Genomic DNA, 19,189 nt, shown 5'->3' on the forward strand with positions numbered 1-19,189 from the left:
ATTTATTTTTTATTTTTATTTTATAATAAATGAGTGGATCAAGATTCGTAACCGTCAATCAATTAATGGATGCTCTTTCACCAATTCTTGAAAATGTTAAACAAGTAGATGTTTATTTCGATGATTATGTAGAAAGTTTATATTATAAAGGTAAGTTTAATATTAAACCTATTGCTTTTGCATTTGATAATAAATTAATTGAAAATGCAAAAATTTGGGAATTAATTCCGAATATTGAATTTATATAACAAATATTAATGATAAATGGTTTAAACGAATTCCAACCACAAAAGTTCTTTGTAAATTAATGATCAAAACTGAGGAAAAAGAATTTAACGGGTTTAAATATCATCCAAATAAAGTTTCAGAACTAGAAAATGAAAAACTTCAGAAAAAATTAAATGATAGACTTTCAAATGATCGTATTGAAAAAATAAATAAACTAGCAGAAGTTGCATTTAATAATGAAATATTTGATGAATATAACCTTGAACTCAGTGATGGGCTTTAAGGACCCGGGCTCAACGAGTCATGATTTATGAAATCAATTATTTGATTCATTCTTTCTTCAATCTTTCTATTCTTTTTGTTAAATCATCATTTTCATTAATGAGGTGATTCTTGATTGAGGAATAGATTTCAAACTAACCACTCCTTTTATTTTTGAAATTTTGAATCCATCAACTTTAAACATTTTATTCAATTTACATGTTGTCAATTCTTCAAATAATTTTTTATTATTAGCATAATAGTCATTAAATTCTTCAACAGATGAAAAAATTTTTATTTCAGTAATTGGTTTAACAACGTTTATTTTTTGTTGAACATTTTCACTTTCATTTATTTCTTCCTCCTCTGTTTCATTTATTTTTAAAATCGGTTTCATTTATCATTAAATAAAAATTAGAATATAAGTGATGAAATATATTTTTTAATTAATATTAAATCAGAAATGGCGGCAGGATTCTTTAAAAAATTATGGATGGAATTAAGAAAGCTGCAGGTTGGGTTCATAAAAATATTATTAAACCTGTTGCAAAACTTTTTGGCACCAGTAGCGAAAACGGCAGGAACTATCATAGGTGGAGTATTAGGTACTAAAGCAGGTAATCCGGCGATGGGAGCACAAGCAGTAACGCAATTGGTGGAATTGCTGAAGGAATACTTAATAAAATAGGAGGTAAATAGTGGAAAAATAAATAAATATTATTTTTATCTTAGTATTGGTTGTAGTCTTTGATAAACTTTTTCTCCTTTATTTAAAATTTCTCTTATTGGGGCAGCTTTTGGCGTTATTGATTCAGCAATGTCACTAATTGCTTCTTTATTCTTAAATATCCAATTTGCTCCTTTCTTCATTGTTTCCCAAACTTTATGCGCTCCTCTTTTTACTTTATCCCACAGTTTCTTAAAGAATCCTGCAGCCATAGTTGATTATTTCATTAAAATTAAAAATTCATTTTCATCTTTTAATTTTGATTTTTTATTTAATAATAAATGACGACTAACTATTTGGTGCCAAACACTAAACCGATTAATGGAAATGTGTTTCATTCATTCGAAAAGATAAATGAAATATTCGCAAAGAATGACGGTAGAAGATATTATAGAGAACTTGAAAGTTCATGCTATGACTCTGATGCTCCATATTTTGATGATAAACAAACTCATTTAAGAATTACAAATCCGGCTCATGATGTGAACCAATTAGGTGACACATATATTAAACGCAAAGTTAAAGCAACTCTAGTTTCAAATAAAGCTTTCACATGTGATGCCGCTTTTAAATGCATGCGTTTATTCGTTGGTTACAAATCATCAAATCAAAGCTTTAAACAATTAGAAGTAGAAACTGAAAGAGGTGATGCCGGTTATCTTCAGATGGATTGCGCCCGTGAATCTTTCGCATTTGCAACATATAAACCAAAATCAGAAAGGAAAGTTAAAAAGTTTGTTCATTCGTTATATAATAATGTTCAAAAATATGATAACTCAGTATGTGGTAAATATTGACCCTTCAGAAGTTTTCAAGAAAGCAAATGAAGAAGTTGATATCACTTTTGATATGATTATTCCGGTAAATGATTTGTTAGCATTTCAGGCGTTCGATGATTATCCTAAATCATTTGGTGAAATCATTCTTAAATATTATGTTTTCAGGGATACTTTAGTATTTTGTCAGGTTGACCCGTTAAGAGTTGCTGATTTACAAAATTACGTTTATGAAAAGATAACTGATGAAAATTATGAAAAGATTATGAATCATGTTTATAAATATGATCGCAAATTCCAACAAATCGGACTTCCTGCCAAATTAATTACAAGCTTAGCCGCTACATCTGCTGACGCAACAGTTGATGACGTTATTATTTCATGCACAAAGATGGAAGTTTTAGAGGATAAATGCATTACACCAGGATACGGTTTAATTGAAGAATCAGTTAAAGCAATACCACGTTTATTCAGTAAGGAAGATCCATTCATGATTCCAGCTCAACATATTGACGTTCGTTCACTAAATGGAGGTTGCATCACTCCTGAAGGTATCAGCTCAGATTTCTCATACGCTCTTCATAATGTTACAGATGTTGTGTTAACATTTCCGAAGAATGCAATGCAAAGAACAGTTTTAGAAAATCCAATGCTTCGAGGTCTTCAGGTCACTATAGATTCCAGAAACTTCCCCGATCAAGCGATGACCACAGTGGGTGACATATTCTTTACACGTATGCTTCAAGCTTCTGATTTAGATGGAGTGAATGAATGCACGAAGAATACGAGGACTCATTAACTAGACCACTGAATGATGATAATGGCACACCATTAGCTAGAACATGGAAAGACCAAACTTCATTCTTATGCACTATTCCAGTTCAACGTGATGGAGCGGGTATATTCTTTGATGGATTAGAAACTTTCAACTCACAAGTTACAGTACAAGTGAAAGCTTATCCAATCATTCAGGGTGAAAATGACACTTACTGTTCAAAGGTGACAAATCCTCCTCAGGTTTGGTTTACTAGGACTACATATTGGACATGGACACCGGATGAAGGTTTGAAATATCATCCAACAGGTACACCACCACAGTATAGAAGTTCATATGATGAAATATTGATGAATAGAAATGTTTAAAATTATAAATTTATTTTTGATTAAATGGATTTAAATTCATGAAGAATTAGCGGAGTATATAATACATACGTAGATGATATGATTAATGAAGCATTGAGTGATAATAGAAATGCTCTATCTAAGGAAAAATTAATGAAAATTCCATATTCTGAATGTTACTTAAATTCAATCACTGCAGCAATTGGTAAACAAAATAAAGGTAAAACATTAACGATATTAAAACAAATTATCATTATTGCTAACACTTCCCCCCATTCACATGTGTTAATTTATATCAACCGTTCAGGTTCACCTTCAGATGATACATTTGAATCTTTAAAGCATTTAATCAAAATTCCAATTATTTATTTATCACAAGAAGAAGCAGAAGATTATTTAAAAAACTTTTTAATGTATAAAGAATTATATAATACAATCAAGAAGCAAGGATTAGAGGATAAAATTATTGATAAACAACGGGATGAATTATTTGAAACACTTTCTATTTCAAATTTTGATAGAGAATTTTTGCATTCACTCATTTTTCTAGATGATGCGGTGAAATCAAAACTAATAACAAATGAGAAATCATATTTTAATCAGTTATTAACTCAATGTCGACACATTCAGTGTTCATTCTTCATGGCTGTTCAATACTTCAAAGCATTAAGCACAAACATTAAATCAAACCTGTCCACCCTTTTCATTTTCAGTGGTTTTAGTCGTCAACAGTTGAACGTTATGCTTTATCAAGTGAATTTACCAATGAGCATTAATGAACTTTACACACAATATCAGCAATTAGGTGAACATGGGAAAATAATAGTTGATTTAAATAAAGGTTCCATTAAATTTGATTAACTTTTTATGATTAATTTTTATTTTTTATTTATAATTAAACATGACAGAAATAGCAAATCTTCTACAGGTTCCATTAAAACAAGGAACAAACAAAAGGGGTGCATATAATAGAACTATGAAAGTTCCAGACCGAATGAAAGAATTAGTTCATATTGTTGCTGGTCTTCAAAAGGATGTAAAACAAATGAGAAACGTTTTAACATTACCAGAAGCTCAAGCATATGCCAAACGTCATGGTCCAAATTGGGAAGCACACGAAGCAGACATTACAGGACCAAATGGAAAACCTGATGGTATAAATGAAGTTTTCGTTACTGATGGTCAAGGTAATATTAAAGTCATAAATGGTTATAAATTAACTGTATCTGATTATCCTAAACGTAAAGCATATAATGAACGTTATCCTATGCAATTTGATGAAAATGGAAAAGCTGTTAAACAATACATTGGAGAAGGTGAACATGGTCCAATTAATTCATACCGTTATAATCCATATTCTTATTTCAATGAAGAATTAAATGCTATTGAAGAGGGACCGGATGGATTACCACGATATGTTAATCAGTTTGATGGTCAATATGCAAATTTGAGACCTGAAATTCCAGCTAAGAAATTCTTTAAAGTTGCTTTATTCGATCCAGTGTTCAATGAACAGAAAGAAGCAATGAAAGCAGAATTTAAACCAATTCAAGTGGCAAGAATTTCTTCATCTTCACTTTCAGAAGCGTTCAAGGAATTGATAAAGAAACCACTTTATTCTCAACAAGGTTATAACTTCGATTTAATTAAAGAAAGTGATAGACGTAAATTAGAAAAATCAGATGGTTTTAAGAATGCATGTAATGAAATGATTAAAGATATTGTAAATGATAAAATAAGACTGGAAGAAACTCAAAGCATAATCAATAACATAATTGGTGCAGTTACAAAGAAAGTATAAGCAAACAATGATGAACCTTGGGATATTACCGTAACAACTAAATAAAACTTTAAATATATTTTTCTTTTTTTATTCGATTATAAATGAGAAGACGTTTCACTAGTCAAAAGAACACAAACGCAAAAGCAGAGATTACGGTTGGTTATAACGTAAATGATGATAAATCACGAATTATTCAAAATGTTAAAGTTAATGTTAGTCCTGAATTAACAAGGTCAGCAACTCAACCAAATTTATTAACTCGTGACTTACCGAAGAATGAGGAGGAGCAAAATAAAGAAGATGAACCCGTTGAAATCCCCACATATCCAACATACCCCCCACCTCTTTCATCAAACATTGAGAACCCAGGAATCTATGATTCCAGTCGCAATGTGCCATATAAAATAGACATTAATTCTGAATTAATGAAAATTTACCGTGATATAATAACTGATAATTATGATTCAATAATAAATTTAATTGATCAATCCGGTTTAATTATTTTACCTTATGAATCATTAATTCACATTATCGCCATTCTTTGTGATGTTCAAGATTCAGACGTTAAGATTCAATTTTTCATAGATGATGATGTTTCATGCTGCGGAACAGTTGCAAAAATAAATCCTATAAAGGATATTAGCACAATTAAGATATCAAAGAACGGAACAACAACTGAACTTCATTTAACTTATAATGATATTTATAATAAAATAGTTGATGAATATAAAATATCACTTGAAAAATTCTTTGTTAAGGCCATTTAATATTCAAGCATTAACATTAACGAATAATAATCCTTTGAATCATAATCGATAATAATTGACCTTTCACCAGTTTCTATCGTTTGTTTTATTTCTTTTTGTTCCCCATTATCTGGATCGGTCATTGTAATTGTTTTTGTTATAGTATCAGCTTTATCTTTAACTTCAATCTTTTTTCCATCGGGATATTTAAACCAAAATTCCAAAAATTCGATATTGTCAATCTGTTCATATTTTAATCTATCAATTACATTTTTAATACCATCTGAAAATCTTATGAAATGGTCATTATATGGGTTTGATTGAACTAAATTTGAATGAAGTGAAATATAACCCGATGATGAATATGACATTGACTCATATTTTCTGAAAACACTAAAATTTATAACATGAATGAATTTCTTATTCGTTGAATTTATGAATTCTTGAGGTAATCTTATTCTAGTTTTATTTATCACTGGAAAATAACGCTTTACCATATTTTTAATCGTAATAAAAATGTCAATTATCAATATTATTTCGAATAATAATTGTGAATTAAATTTAACGGTTAGTGGAATTTATAATGTTACTCTCGTTTCTGTGAGTGGTAAATTTAATCCCATTCTTTTAGACCCTTCAGATTATATATCATTTATTAAAGATGACCAAGAAAAAACGTATGATATGCATATAAATAATGTGATCACGAAATGGGATATTAACACGATTTTAAGTTATTTAAACGAATCATTTATCATATGGTATGAAGAAAATTTTAAATCAAAACCCGATAAACTTTTTGAACTTGATGAAATAAATAACCTTATTAAATTTCCGCTGAAAATTAAATTTTGTACTCCTCATCTTCGTTCATTGTTGGGGATATTAAATTTTGAAAAAGATGTTGGGGATGTTTTGTATTCTGACACTGGTTCCAATTTCATTTTAATCAAATGTGATAAAGTTAATACCCCAATGAGATTTTCACATCAAACATTAGACCCTAACTCTTACCCATCAATACAAAACATTTTATCCATCAACTTAAACATATTTTCTTTATCATATCCGTTTCAATTATCCGGGAATTCATTTATTCTTCATTCAAAAGATTTATCAAATATTAAATTTAGAGTAACTGACCTATTTGATTGTGATTTAGAATTCATGAATGAAATATTATGGCAATTTCAAATAGAAAAAATAGGTGATGAGATAACAGATTAAATATTTATTTTTAAATCATAATAAATGATTAAACAACAACAACCACGACAACTTAAGGCACAGACCATTACATACGCCTTATATGCATATAATTCAAAGACGGCAGAACAAACGCAAAGGTTGAAATATGGAGATTTGGAGATAGTATTGAAAAATGACCATTTCGAATTCGTTTGCAAGGGTGGTGCAGTGATATCAAATATAAAAGAAATTTTATTTATGAATTCAAAAATTAAAGGTATAACGGATGATATAACATCAATTCCACCAGAAGAACAAAGATATTACGCATTAAATGCATTTCCTAAAGTTTTGAAGATTGGAAGATTTAATTTAAATGAGGAATTCATAAAAGGTTTCCTAAATGACATAATGAAGAAGGCAGATAAGGAATATGTCAACAGTGAGTTAATGAAGAAGGCAAATAAGGAATATGTCAACAGTGAGTTAAATAAGAAGGCAGATAAGGAATATGTCAACAGTGAGTTAGAGGAGAAAGCAGATAAGGGACTTGTGGCTAGTGCATTAATGAAGAAGGCAGATAAGGAATATGTTAATGAAAAAGATAATGAAATTAAAGAAATGGTTGGATGGTATCATGAATGGACATCAAAGATTTTAAAAACTAAAGCTGATACGGGATGGGTTTCAGAATGTTTAGACCTTAAAGCAGATAAAACTTATGTTAACAATGAGTTAATGAAGAAAGCAGATAAAGAATATGTGAATGAAATATACCAAAGTTTGATAGGAACAACTAAAAATATTGAAACTATTGCTGGTGACTTTTCCGTCTATGAAGAAAATAAATATTTTAGAGGCAATTTGGTAATTCCTTAAAAAATGGTATGCGGTGTAAACTCATTCCGAAAAATAACAATGAAATGTATGTAAGTTATAAAAAGAATGATGACACACAAGTTAAAGTTCCATTAGACAACAACTGTTACTTAAACTTATATGGAGACGAACAAAAGAAATATTTAAGAGTTTATGAAATGACGGATATGACATTGTCTAACGTAGCTCCAGCACCGTATTATTTCGACTATGGAGATGATGTCAGAACGCCGCATGTAGATGAACAAAAGCAAACATTATATTTAGATTATTATAGATATAAAAGATATAATGCAATAGAAAAAACGAGAATAGTATATTATTATATAGATGACAAAAATAAATATTATAGTCAAGATTTTACATACCCTGAAAACATAAGATTATATTATAAAAAATATTCTGACACGAACCAGAAGAAACCCGAAATAGTTACACTATATTTTAAGTTCAAAAGAGACAATCCTATATTATCTCATATGTTTGATTTAATGAACCCAGTGGGTTCTATTTATACATCTATGGATGCAAGAGGTCCTCAAGCAATGTTTGGTGTTGGTGCATGGGAACAAATAGTCGACAGGTTTTTGTATTGTGCAAACTCTTCAAAGGAAATGGGTGGAAGTAAAACGATTACAGGTGAAAATTTACCTGCACACAGTCACTACATAGATTTAAGCACATCTCAAGCTGGTTGGCATAAGCATAGATATTGGGATTGGTCAGGAATGACAAAAGGTAAAGGATATGATGTTAAAGATGACGTTAAGTTTGCCATAAATTGTTACTGGAGCGACACTCAGGGAGAAGGAAACCATACACATCACGTTTCAGGATATACACAAACAACGGGACAAAGTAAAGAATACATGCCACCATTTATGACTGTATTCGCGTGGTACCGCATTTATTGAATGAACTAAATATATTTTATGTCTGTAATTAATTAGGTAATGAAGTAGTGGATGAACTGCAGAAATATATTTTATCGTTAATGTTTACGTCAATGGTTTCAGGTTATTCAATAATTATTTATTTTTGAAGAACTGAAGGTGCTACCATGTTACCATGTGCTACCAGGTAATTTAACTTCTATGAAAAAGTGTGACAACATGACATTTTGACAACATCACAGGAGGAAGGCAGTTATGATTTATTTTTGAAGAACTGAAGGTGCTACCATGTTACCATGTGCTACCAGGTCATTTAACTTCTATGAAAAAATGTGACAACATGACATTTTGACAACATCACAGGAGGAAGGCAGTTATGATTTATTTTTGAAGAACTGAAGGTGCTACCATGTTACCATGTGCTACCAGGTAATTTAACTTCTATGAAAAAGTGTGACAACATGACATTTTGACAACATTTACGAAAATATGATGCAGTCCAAAAATAAAGTTAGTTTTAAAATTATTTTTATTTTTTTATTCCTATATAAATGACAGCAACAAACAACAGCAACAGCAACAGCAACAGCAACAGCAACTTTATCATTTCTGATGAAAAAGTTATTGATTCATTAGTTGAGGAATTAGTTATGACAGAAACTAAAACCCTCAACGAAAGAATTGGTGAAAACAAGATTGATTTACATAACTACCTCAAATACGATGGAGGAAGAGGAAGGAAAACTGGTATGGCTTTATTAGTAAATAAAATATCAAATTTAACGATTATAGATGTTGATATCAATAAATCATACAATGATGAACTTAAAGAAACAGTTAGAAAAGACATTTTATCAAAACTTTCGGATAAAGATGTTATCGTTAAAACTGCATCAGGAGGTCTTCACATTTATTGCAACACTAATTTCTTCTATTCAACCTCGAACAGAATGATTAAATGTTATTCCTGCAATGATTATGATATTGATATCATGACTTCTATTGATGATTCAAAGCGTTCATTAGTAGTTATGGCTGATTCAAGAGTTCGCAAGAATGCAACAGAACCAATCAATACATACTCATTCATTCGTGGAAGTTATGATTCAACATTAACCAGAACAGTGAATGATATATTAAATGATTTGAATATTAAGGTAAGAGTTGAACAGAAGAATGAAGAAATAAAGACTATCATGAATGAAAACAAAGATGTAAACATTGACGATAAACTAGCTCAAAGCATAGTTGATGGCATCTGTGATTTTGAAGTACATAATGACGGTGGAAACATGAATTTAGAAAAAGAAATAACATTATTCACACTGTTTCAAGCTATTAATTCGTTACCTAATCATTTAATTAATGAAGCATACGATAACGTTTATAATTTCTGCAATTTAACTGAAAATGCAAAAAGTAATTTTGAAAATGCACGTAGTAGATATGCACATTTAATGACTTCTCCATTTGTTTTAGTGAAGATTCTAAAACTTTATCAAAAGGAATATTATGATGAATACGTTTTACCTTTATTACGTAAGCCAAAAATAACATTTGATATAAAACTTGATGACTCGTTTTTGATAACAGATATTAGACGCAAGGCTGAAAATCATCAGTATAAAAACAGTTCTGAAGTAATTGAGGATTTATCACGTGTAATCCGTTTTGTAGATTGTGGAAACAAATATTTCATTCAAAAGGACTATAATATTCACGATAAAATGAATCAAATATCATTCGTTCTTCAATCAAACATGAAAGAGTCACTTAAAATGATTAAATTATTTAAAGAAGAAGGTAAAACAATAACAGCATGGGATGTACTACTAAATCAATTGTCTTCATTAACCGTTAAGGGTGTTTGCTTTAAATCTGATTCTCCAGATGTTTTCTCAACGTTTCAGGGTTATAAATACAACGTTCTCGAAAAGCTTGATTACTCAAAAATTGAGATGTTTATGAATTTCATTAAAGAAGTCATTTGTGATAATAACGATGAAGTGTATAAATACCTTCTCGGCTGGATTGCATCAATGATTCAACATCCTGGAATCAAGAATGAAACAGCAATTATTTTGAAAGGACTTCAGGGAACAGGTAAAAACAGATTTACAGATATTATTTCTGAACTTCTCGCTGGTTATTCATGTAAAAACATTACTGAAATAAGTGAGCTAACGGGTAATTTCAATTCGGTTGTTGAAAATAAAATGTTTCTTGTACTTAATGAACTCAAGAATGTAGGTGAAGACAGACTCGCAAACTTCAACGCTTTGAAATCAATTATAACGGATAATGAGATTAGAATTAATGAAAAGAATCAACCCAGAAGAACAGCACAGAATGTTGCAAACTTTATTTTCGTAACTAACAACGTCTACCCTGTCAAAATTGAAGTTGGAGACAGAAGATATGTAGTTTTAAGAGTTAATGGTAAATTTAAGGGTCAATTTGATTACTTCAAGAATTTGATGGATTCATGCACTAAGGAATTTTATGATAACCTTTTAACATATTTTATCAATTATGACCTTTCATCATTTAATGTACGAATCATACCGATGACTGAAGCCAAACAAGATTTAATCGAGTTATCAACAAATCCTTTAGATGTATGGATAAATACACATTATTCTTATATACGAAAAAAAGAGATCTGACATTGTGTCAGATCTCAGTAAAAGTGACATTTACATGTCAAAAAAATAGAATGAGTTTAAGTAATTAAAATTGAGGGTGAGAGTAGTATTGTATGAAATAATATCTCTCACCCTCCAATTCATCCTATGGCGCCGAAAAAATTTTGGTGAAATGCGACCACATTTCACCAAAATTTCTCGGCGCCATATAGAGAACTAGAGCCTGTGAGGTACTGATACTATCCATGTACCTCGCAGGCTCTAGTTCCAAGCCAAAATGGCTAAAAATTGCCCGCAATTGTTCACATTGCGGGCAATTTTTAGCCATTTTGGCTGGGAATTGGAGGGTGAGAGTAGTATTGTATGAAATAATATCTCTCACCCTCCAATTCATCCTATGGCGCCGAAAAATTTTGGTGAAATGCGACCACATTTCACCAAAATTTCTCGGCGCCATATAGAGAACTAGAGCCTGTGAGGTACTGATACTATCCATGTACCTCGCAGGCTCTAGTTCCAAGCCAAAATGGCTAAAAATTGCCCGCAATTGTTCACATTGCGGGCAATTTTTAGCCATTTTGGCTGGGAATTGGAGGGTGAGAGTAGTATTGTATGAAATAATATCTCTCACCCTCCAATTCATCCTATGGCGCCGAAAAAATTTTGGTGAAATGCGACCACATTTCACCAAAATTTCTCGGCGCCATATAGAGAACTAGAGCCTGTGAGGTACTGATACTATCCATGTACCTCGCAGGCTCTAGTTCCAAGCCAAAATGGCTAAAAATTGCCCGCAATTGTTCACATTGCGGGCAATTTTTAGCCATTTTGGCTGGGAATTGGAGGGTGAGAGTAGTATTGTATGAAATAATATCTCTCACCCTCCAATTCATCCTATGGCGCCGAAAAAATTTTGGTGAAATGCGACCACATTTCACCAAAATTTCTCGGCGCCATATAGAGAACTAGAGCCTGTGAGGTACTGATACTATCCATGTACCTCGCAGGCTCTAGTTCCAAGCCAAAATGGCTAAAAATTGCCCGCAATTGTTCACATTGCGGGCAATTTTTAGCCATTTTGGCTGGGAATTGGAGGGTGAGAGTAGTATTGTATGAAATAATATCTCTCACCCTCCAATTCATCCTATGGCGCCGAAAAAATTTTGGTGAAATGCGACCACATTTCACCAAAATTTCTCGGCGCCATATAGAGAACTAGAGCCTGTGAGGTACTGATACTATCCATGTACCTCGCAGGCTCTAGTTCCAAGCCAAAATGGCTAAAAATTGCCCGCAATTGTTCACATTCCCATCTTTTGTTGGTAAGACGAAGAATATGAAATAAATTATGAAGAAGATAATGATGAATAAAATATCACTTTTTATATTTTTGACACGTAAAGTTGTCACTTTTCTGTCAAACCGTTTTTATCGTTTTCGTATATAACATTATGATGAATTGTGTGCAGGTATGACGTGTGAAAATGCTCTATTCTGCAAACCATCAGACATGAAAGACAAAAACTTTCAAATGAGCATTAAGGATAAATGTGATAGGAAACATAGAAGAATAGACGGTAAACAAACATGGTGTTATGTTTTGAAAGAAGAAATGAAAGGATTATATAAACAGGTTGAACAAAACGATAATGATGATTCATTTACTGACGATGAAATACCTGTAAATGAAGCTTTATAAAGTATGATTGGAATTTATTTTTGCATTAATCCTCCTGTGTTGTTGTCAAAATGTCATGTTGTCACATTTTTTCATAGAAGTTAAATGACCTGGTAGCACATGGTAACATGGTAGCACCTTCAGTTCTTCAAAAATAAATCATTATTGAATAACCTGTGATGTTGTCAAAATGTCATGAGTTAAATGACCTGGTAACATGGTAGCACCTTCAGTTCTTCAAAAATAAATCATAACTGCCTTCCTCCTGTGATGTTGTCAAAATGTCATGTTGTCACATTTTTTCATAGAAGTTAAATGACCTGGTAGCACATGGTAACATGGTAGCACCTTCAGTTCTTCAAAAATAAATCATTATTGAATAACCTGTGATGTTGTCAAAATGTCATGAGTTAAATGACCTGGTAACATGGTAGCACCTTCAGTTCTTCAAAAATAAATCATAACTGCCTTCCTCCTGTGATGTTGTCAAAATGTCATGTTGTCACATTTTTTCATAGAAGTTAAATGACCTGGTAGCACATGGTAACATGGTAGCACCTTCAGTTCTTCAAAAATAAATCATTATTGAATAACCTGTGATGTTGTCAAAATGTCATGAGTTAAATGACCTGGTAACATGGTAGCACCTTCAGTTCTTCAAAAATAAATCATAACTGCCTTCCTCCTGTGTTGTTGTCAAAATGTCATGTTGTCACATTTTTTCATAGAAGTTAAATGACCTGGTAGCACATGGTAACATGGTAGCACCTTCAGTTCTTCAAAAATAAATCATTATTGAATAACCTGTGATGTTGTCAAAATGTCATGAGTTAAATGACCTGGTAACATGGTAGCACCTTCAGTTCTTCAAAAATAAATCATAACTGCCTTCCTCCTGTGTTGTTGTCAAAATGTCATGTTGTCACATTTTTTCATAGAAGTTAAATGACCTGGTAGCACATGGTAACATGGTAGCACCTTCAGTTCTTCAAAAATAAATCATTATTGAATAACCTGTGATGTTGTCAAAATGTCATGAGTTAAATGACCTGGTAACATGGTAGCACCTTCAGTTCTTCAAAAATAAATCATAACTGCCTTCCTCCTGTGATGTTGTCAAAATGTCATGTTGTCACATTTTTTCATAGAAGTTAAATGACCTGGTAGCACATGGTAACATGGTAGCACCTTCAGTTCTTCAAAAATAAATCATTATTGAATAACCTGTGATGTTGTCAAAATGTCATGAGTTAAATGACCTGGTAACATGGTAGCACCTTCAGTTCTTCAAAAATAAATCATAACTGCCTTCCTCCTGTGATGTTGTCAAAATGTCATGTTGTCACATTTTTTCATAGAAGTTAAATGACCTGGTAGCACATGGTAACATGGTAGCACCTTCAGTTCTTCAAAAATAAATCATTATTGAATAACCTGTGATGTTGTCAAAATGTCATGAGTTAAATGACCTGGTAACATGGTAGCACCTTCAGTTCTTCAAAAATAAATCATAACTGCCTTCCTCCTGTGATGTTGTCAAAATGTCATGTTGTCACATTTTTTCATAGAAGTTAAATGACCTGGTAGCACATGGTAACATGGTAGCACCTTCAGTTCTTCAAAAATAAATCATTATTGAATAACCTAAAAACATTAACGAAACCATGACGAAACCATGACAAAGCATTCACGCTCATGTTTGACAAAAGCATTAACGATGAAACCATGACAAAGCATTCACGCTCATGTTTGACAAAAGCATTAACGATGAAACCTTGACAAAAGCATTAACGATGAAACCTTGACAAAAGCATTAACGATGAAACCATGACAAAAGCATTCACGCTCATGTTTGACAAAGTCATTAACGATGAAACCTTGACAAAAGCATTAACGATGAAACCATGACAAAAGCATTCACGCTCATGTTTGACAAAGTCATTAACGATGAAACCTTGACAAAAGCATTAACGATGAAACCATGACAAAAGCATTCACGCTCATGTTTGACAAAGTCATTAACGATGAAATCATGACAAAAGCATTAACGATGAAACCATGACAAAAGCATTAACGCTCATGTTTGACAAAAGCATTAACGATGAAACCATGACAAAAGCATTAACGCTCATGTTTGACAAAAGCATTAACGATGAAACCATGACAAAAGCATTAACGATGAAACCATGACAAAGCATTCACGCTCATGTTTGACGAAGTCATTAACGATGAAATCATTAACGTAAACAAATCATTTCCTGTGATGTTGTCAAAATGTCATGTTGTCACATTTTTTCATAGAAGTTAAATTACCTGGTAGCACATGGTAACATGGTAGCACCTTCAGTTCTTCAAAAATAAATCATAACTGCCTTCCTCCTGTGTTGTTGTCAAAATGTCATGTTGTCACAAACTTTAGAACGGCATAATTTAAATTTTTATTTTTATCATAAATGAATACCCCACAAGCTCAAAATTTACCACGAATCATAACAAGGGAGGAAATGATAAAAATGATGCAAGAACATGTTAAAAATAACAAACCACTAAAATTGAGAAAATGTGGTTATGCAGTAATGATGGAAAGAGAGATGTTGTCAAAGAGGAATAAAAATTAAATTTGGATTGAGTTTAAAAATTCATCTTTATTAAATTCATCTCTTCCAATCAATTTATTTATTCTATTAAATTCTTTTATTTTTGCTTCACTCAGTTTAAGGATTGAACGGTAAGTTTCTAATTTTTCGATTATTTCTTCATCGTTTTCAACCTCACCACATTGCGGCTTCTTTTTGTAATAGCATATTTTTGATTTAATTCTGTTTAGTTTCTTTTTATATTCATCGTCTGGACTCTGAATCTTAATTGAATCAGGACTCTTGACTGCTTCGTTGTCACTCATTTTCTTACGAAATAAAAAAATTAAATATTATTTAAATATAATGGAGTAATAAAATAAATCGGAATTTCTATTAATTTATTGTCAACTTCAACTAATGCATTGCCGTTAATATATCTAACAAATTCAGCTATTGTGTCAAATCTTCGTCTTCTTTTTGCCATTGATTTATCAGTTTTTCCATAATCGAGATGAATTAAAACTTTATTCCCTTGTTTAAAATTCATGAGCCCCGAATTAATTTGTTCACGTTTAACATCATTTAACTTTTCCATTTGCTTTCTAATATATTCCCATTCTTTTGAAATATCATTTTTCATTTCCACCGGTTTCATGTTTATAGTTCTATGCCATGTATTATTGTAATAATATACTAACTGCTGTATGATGGAGTCATGATTTCCATCCCAGTATATCTGACCGTTAACCCCTAACGCATCTCTAAGAGTTCTCATTACCGCATCAACTATTTTATTATGAAACGTATATGGAGAGGATGAAAAGTAAAAATTAATTTGTGGGAAATAATGAGTCATAGCTGCCTGAAATCCTTTATCACCATCACCCCTGATATTATCTACTCTTTCATGATCTAGTAAGTATTGAATAGCTCTTCTTGTTTCCTGTTCTGTTTTCCCTTTCACTGGAATGCAATATAAATATCTAGTGTTAATGTTAATGGCAAATAAATAAGTAACGTTTCCTTTTGAATATTCCAGATGATCGATTTCGTATGAATATGGATATGGAGCAAATGAGGGGCGACTAAATTTTTCCTTTAATGGTTGAATTTTTGGGTCAATTGGTTTATTTAATATCTTGAAATCCTTTTTAAAATCTTTTTGCTTCTTTAATGTTTGAAATGGATATAATAAAGTGAATGATGAAGGATTAACTGAAGGAGGAGGCGGTACTGTCGTTGGAGGTTTAATTTTATCTGCTTTGATTTTGGATGATGAAGTTTTGGAATTCATTCCTCCTTTCATTAATTCTGGATGTATTTTATTCATTTGTTTTAAATATGCTGTATATAAAGGTTTGATATACTTTCCCGCTTCGAGTTTATGTTGAAGGATGAATTCCAAAAGTTGATCTTCATTTAAAAGTCGGGCTGAATATGGTTTAACTAATGAATCATAAATTAAAGCTTGTGCATCATTTATGGTCTGAAGGACATGGGTGTTTTGTGGCTCAGGATTATATAATTTATATAACCCATCAATATCTTCTTCTGTTAATACTTTATTTTTGAAATCTTTCATCACTTCCAATATATTTATATTTCAATTTTGATTTATTGGTTTCATATTCATTAACGTTTAATAATTCACAGTCTTCCTTTTTAAATAAATGTTTTATGTATTCAGGATTAAGAATTCTATAATATTGCTTCCCTTTAAATCTTTGAATATAAACAGGAACACCATCCTCTAAAATTCGATAATCTATTTTATCTGGTTTTACTTGTTGGGTCATTTATGTAAGAATAAAAAATAAATTATTTTAAAATTAATGTTAAAAATAATGATACAAAATCGTTCAATTATGTGAGAATTCTTACGTTTACAAAAAATGTCACATAACCCATCCTATACTACTACTTTTTAAGAAAGACTTATTAAATCATAATTATACACTGATTGATATTTTCATAGTCATTTTGGACTTATTGAACACATATATTGGTAAGACCTCAATGATTGCTGACAAGATTCAAACGTAATTTTTCATTTGATATAAATTTTTCTTCAAAATCCATGCACACATCAACAATAAAGGTCATAAAGAAAGATATTCTTCATTATTATGAACAATTCTTTCATCTATATTTCATTAGTAGCATTTTAAGAAAAAAAATACATAACAATATTCTTAGAATCATCTCTATATTTAAATACAAACAAATAAAGCATAAAAACAAGAATAAATCTTAAAATGGATTAGAAAGAGAAGAGAAATCAAAATTGAAATCTTCAAATAGTGGTAAGTTGCACTCTTCCTCAATTGGCATTGGCTCAGAAGGCTTATCAAGAGAGTCGCTATTGATCAAAGGTGTTTCTGGATGAACGAATCTTGTAAGAAAACAAAATTTAGCATTATCAGAAACAGCACGAACACTCCATTGCTTCATATATGTATTTCCAGTGAGAGTTGGCATTGTAATTCCTAAAACTTGGCGGCAAATTTTCTTATCTTTAACGGCATAAAAACCTATTTGCTGTAATCCAGCGTTTATTGACGATTTTGATCTGCCTATAAAGTTGCTGAGCAATTTTGTATTTGTACAAACGAAAGGACCGACAAAAGAGATGCCAATTATCTTACATTTGCTTGAGCGCTTAGACATATCTTTATCTATATATGAAAGAAGAATAAATAACTCTCTTCTGAAAACTTCAGATCGAATATCTTTTCCATATGGCTTTTTATATGTAGAAAAGTAGTTTTTAAGGGAAAAGAATTCTCTTTGATCTAATTGGGAGAGAGTTTCCCATGGGTTATCACCAGAAACACTCTCCACCATATTTATGAAAAAAAATTCTTTTTGTGTCTAAATTCATTTGTTGCTCATTATTACTCAGAACTCAAAAACACATCCAATTGTATATACAACGCTGCGTTATTGCTGACTTTTGACAATATTTGATGTTGATTTAGGAGGCAAATCAAGGCATGGTATAAAAAACTATTATAGTTTTGAAGATTACAACAAAATAGAATGAATGATTTTATGAATAGAACAAACATTTAATTTTTATTAATTAATGTACTAATAAAATTGAGTAAATATGTTTTGATTTGCTTCTTCAAAGAGAGTAAGTAAATTCTATCTATATCTCTTTTCGTTACTGAAGAACGTGATTCAACAATTTTTGCTGCTTCTTCAATGGCAGCTTTGGTAATCTGAGATTTATTTTGAGCAATATATTGAGAAATCGAACTTTTATCAATTGCTTGTATTTCGGCTAGTCTTTGTCTTAAAGAAACTTTTTCATCGCGTAATCTTTGATATTGAACATTATATTGCTCGATTGATTTTTTAACTTTCGCTTCTCCAGTAAGTGATTGGATTTTCAACTGTTGATCTAATATTTCAGACTCTTTTACCATTGATTCAATTGAAGAAATCAGAGTTTCATCATCTAAAGTATAAAGACTTATATTTTGATCAATTGCAAGACCTTCTACCATGGTTTTTATTTCGTCAAATTTCTCTTGCATCTCGATCATCAAATCATCAGTCATTTTTATGATTTTAACATTCAGACAAATATCATCTATGTGTAATCGTATTTAACATTTTCAATCCAAAATATATGATGAGCCTTAATCGAATATTGATGACATATGAAAATAGATGTTC

General features: G+C 31.1%; 7 protein-coding genes and 1 pseudogene across 8 annotated transcripts, besides 7 other annotated features; 4 read left to right on the forward strand and 4 right to left on the reverse strand.

The window, feature by feature from the left end:
- Positions 1-16,586: part of a mobile genetic element that runs on past the window's edge.
- On the reverse strand, positions 1,213-1,428 carry TVAGG3_0102600 (uncharacterized protein; the record flags this gene model as incomplete). Its single annotated transcript, XM_051222834.1, has 1 exon — positions 1,213-1,428. The coding sequence occupies one exon, from the start codon at positions 1,426-1,428 to the stop codon at positions 1,213-1,215; it is 216 nt and encodes a 71-aa protein (XP_051107820.1).
- Positions 1,498-2,013, forward strand: TVAGG3_0102610 (uncharacterized protein; the record flags this gene model as incomplete). Its single annotated transcript, XM_051222835.1, has 1 exon — positions 1,498-2,013. One exon carries the CDS (start codon positions 1,498-1,500, stop codon positions 2,011-2,013), a length of 516 nt encoding a protein of 171 aa, XP_051107821.1.
- On the forward strand, positions 4,382-4,915 carry TVAGG3_0102620 (uncharacterized protein; the record flags this gene model as incomplete). Its single annotated transcript, XM_051222836.1, has 1 exon — positions 4,382-4,915. The coding sequence occupies one exon, from the start codon at positions 4,382-4,384 to the stop codon at positions 4,913-4,915; it is 534 nt and encodes a 177-aa protein (XP_051107822.1).
- TVAGG3_0102630 lies at positions 6,895-8,044 on the forward strand (annotated as a pseudogene). Its single transcript has one exon. A coding segment is annotated over exon 1 (1,150 nt).
- TVAGG3_0102640 (uncharacterized protein) lies at positions 9,596-11,269 on the forward strand (the record flags this gene model as incomplete). Its single annotated transcript, XM_051222837.1, has 1 exon — positions 9,596-11,269. The coding sequence occupies one exon, from the start codon at positions 9,596-9,598 to the stop codon at positions 11,267-11,269; it is 1,674 nt and encodes a 557-aa protein (XP_051107823.1).
- Positions 11,408-11,516: a mobile genetic element.
- Positions 11,651-11,765: a mobile genetic element.
- Positions 11,907-12,015: a mobile genetic element.
- Positions 12,157-12,265: a mobile genetic element.
- Positions 12,407-12,515: a mobile genetic element.
- Positions 12,636-12,698: a mobile genetic element.
- Positions 15,541-15,828, reverse strand: TVAGG3_0102710 (uncharacterized protein; the record flags this gene model as incomplete). Its single annotated transcript, XM_001302251.1, has 1 exon — positions 15,541-15,828. One exon carries the CDS (start codon positions 15,826-15,828, stop codon positions 15,541-15,543), a length of 288 nt encoding a protein of 95 aa, XP_001302252.1.
- Positions 16,587-17,755: 1,169 nt separating the features above from the next.
- Positions 17,756-18,349, reverse strand: TVAGG3_0102720 (transcription-initiator DNA-binding domain ibd family; the record flags this gene model as incomplete). The annotated part of the gene is made up of 1 exon (XM_001302250.1): positions 17,756-18,349. One exon carries the CDS (start codon positions 18,347-18,349, stop codon positions 17,756-17,758), a length of 594 nt encoding a protein of 197 aa, XP_001302251.1.
- Positions 18,350-18,381: 32 nt separating this feature from the next.
- TVAGG3_0102730 (uncharacterized protein) lies at positions 18,382-19,169 on the reverse strand (the record flags this gene model as incomplete). The annotated part of the gene is made up of 1 exon (XM_001302249.1): positions 18,574-19,071. The coding sequence occupies one exon, from the start codon at positions 19,069-19,071 to the stop codon at positions 18,574-18,576; it is 498 nt and encodes a 165-aa protein (XP_001302250.1).
- Positions 19,170-19,189: the final 20 nt, after the last annotated feature.

The sequence above is a fragment of the Trichomonas vaginalis genome, chromosome IV, assembly GCF_026262505.1.
Source record: "Trichomonas vaginalis G3 chromosome IV, whole genome shotgun sequence".
NCBI classification, from domain to species: domain Eukaryota; phylum Parabasalia; order Trichomonadida; family Trichomonadidae; genus Trichomonas; species Trichomonas vaginalis.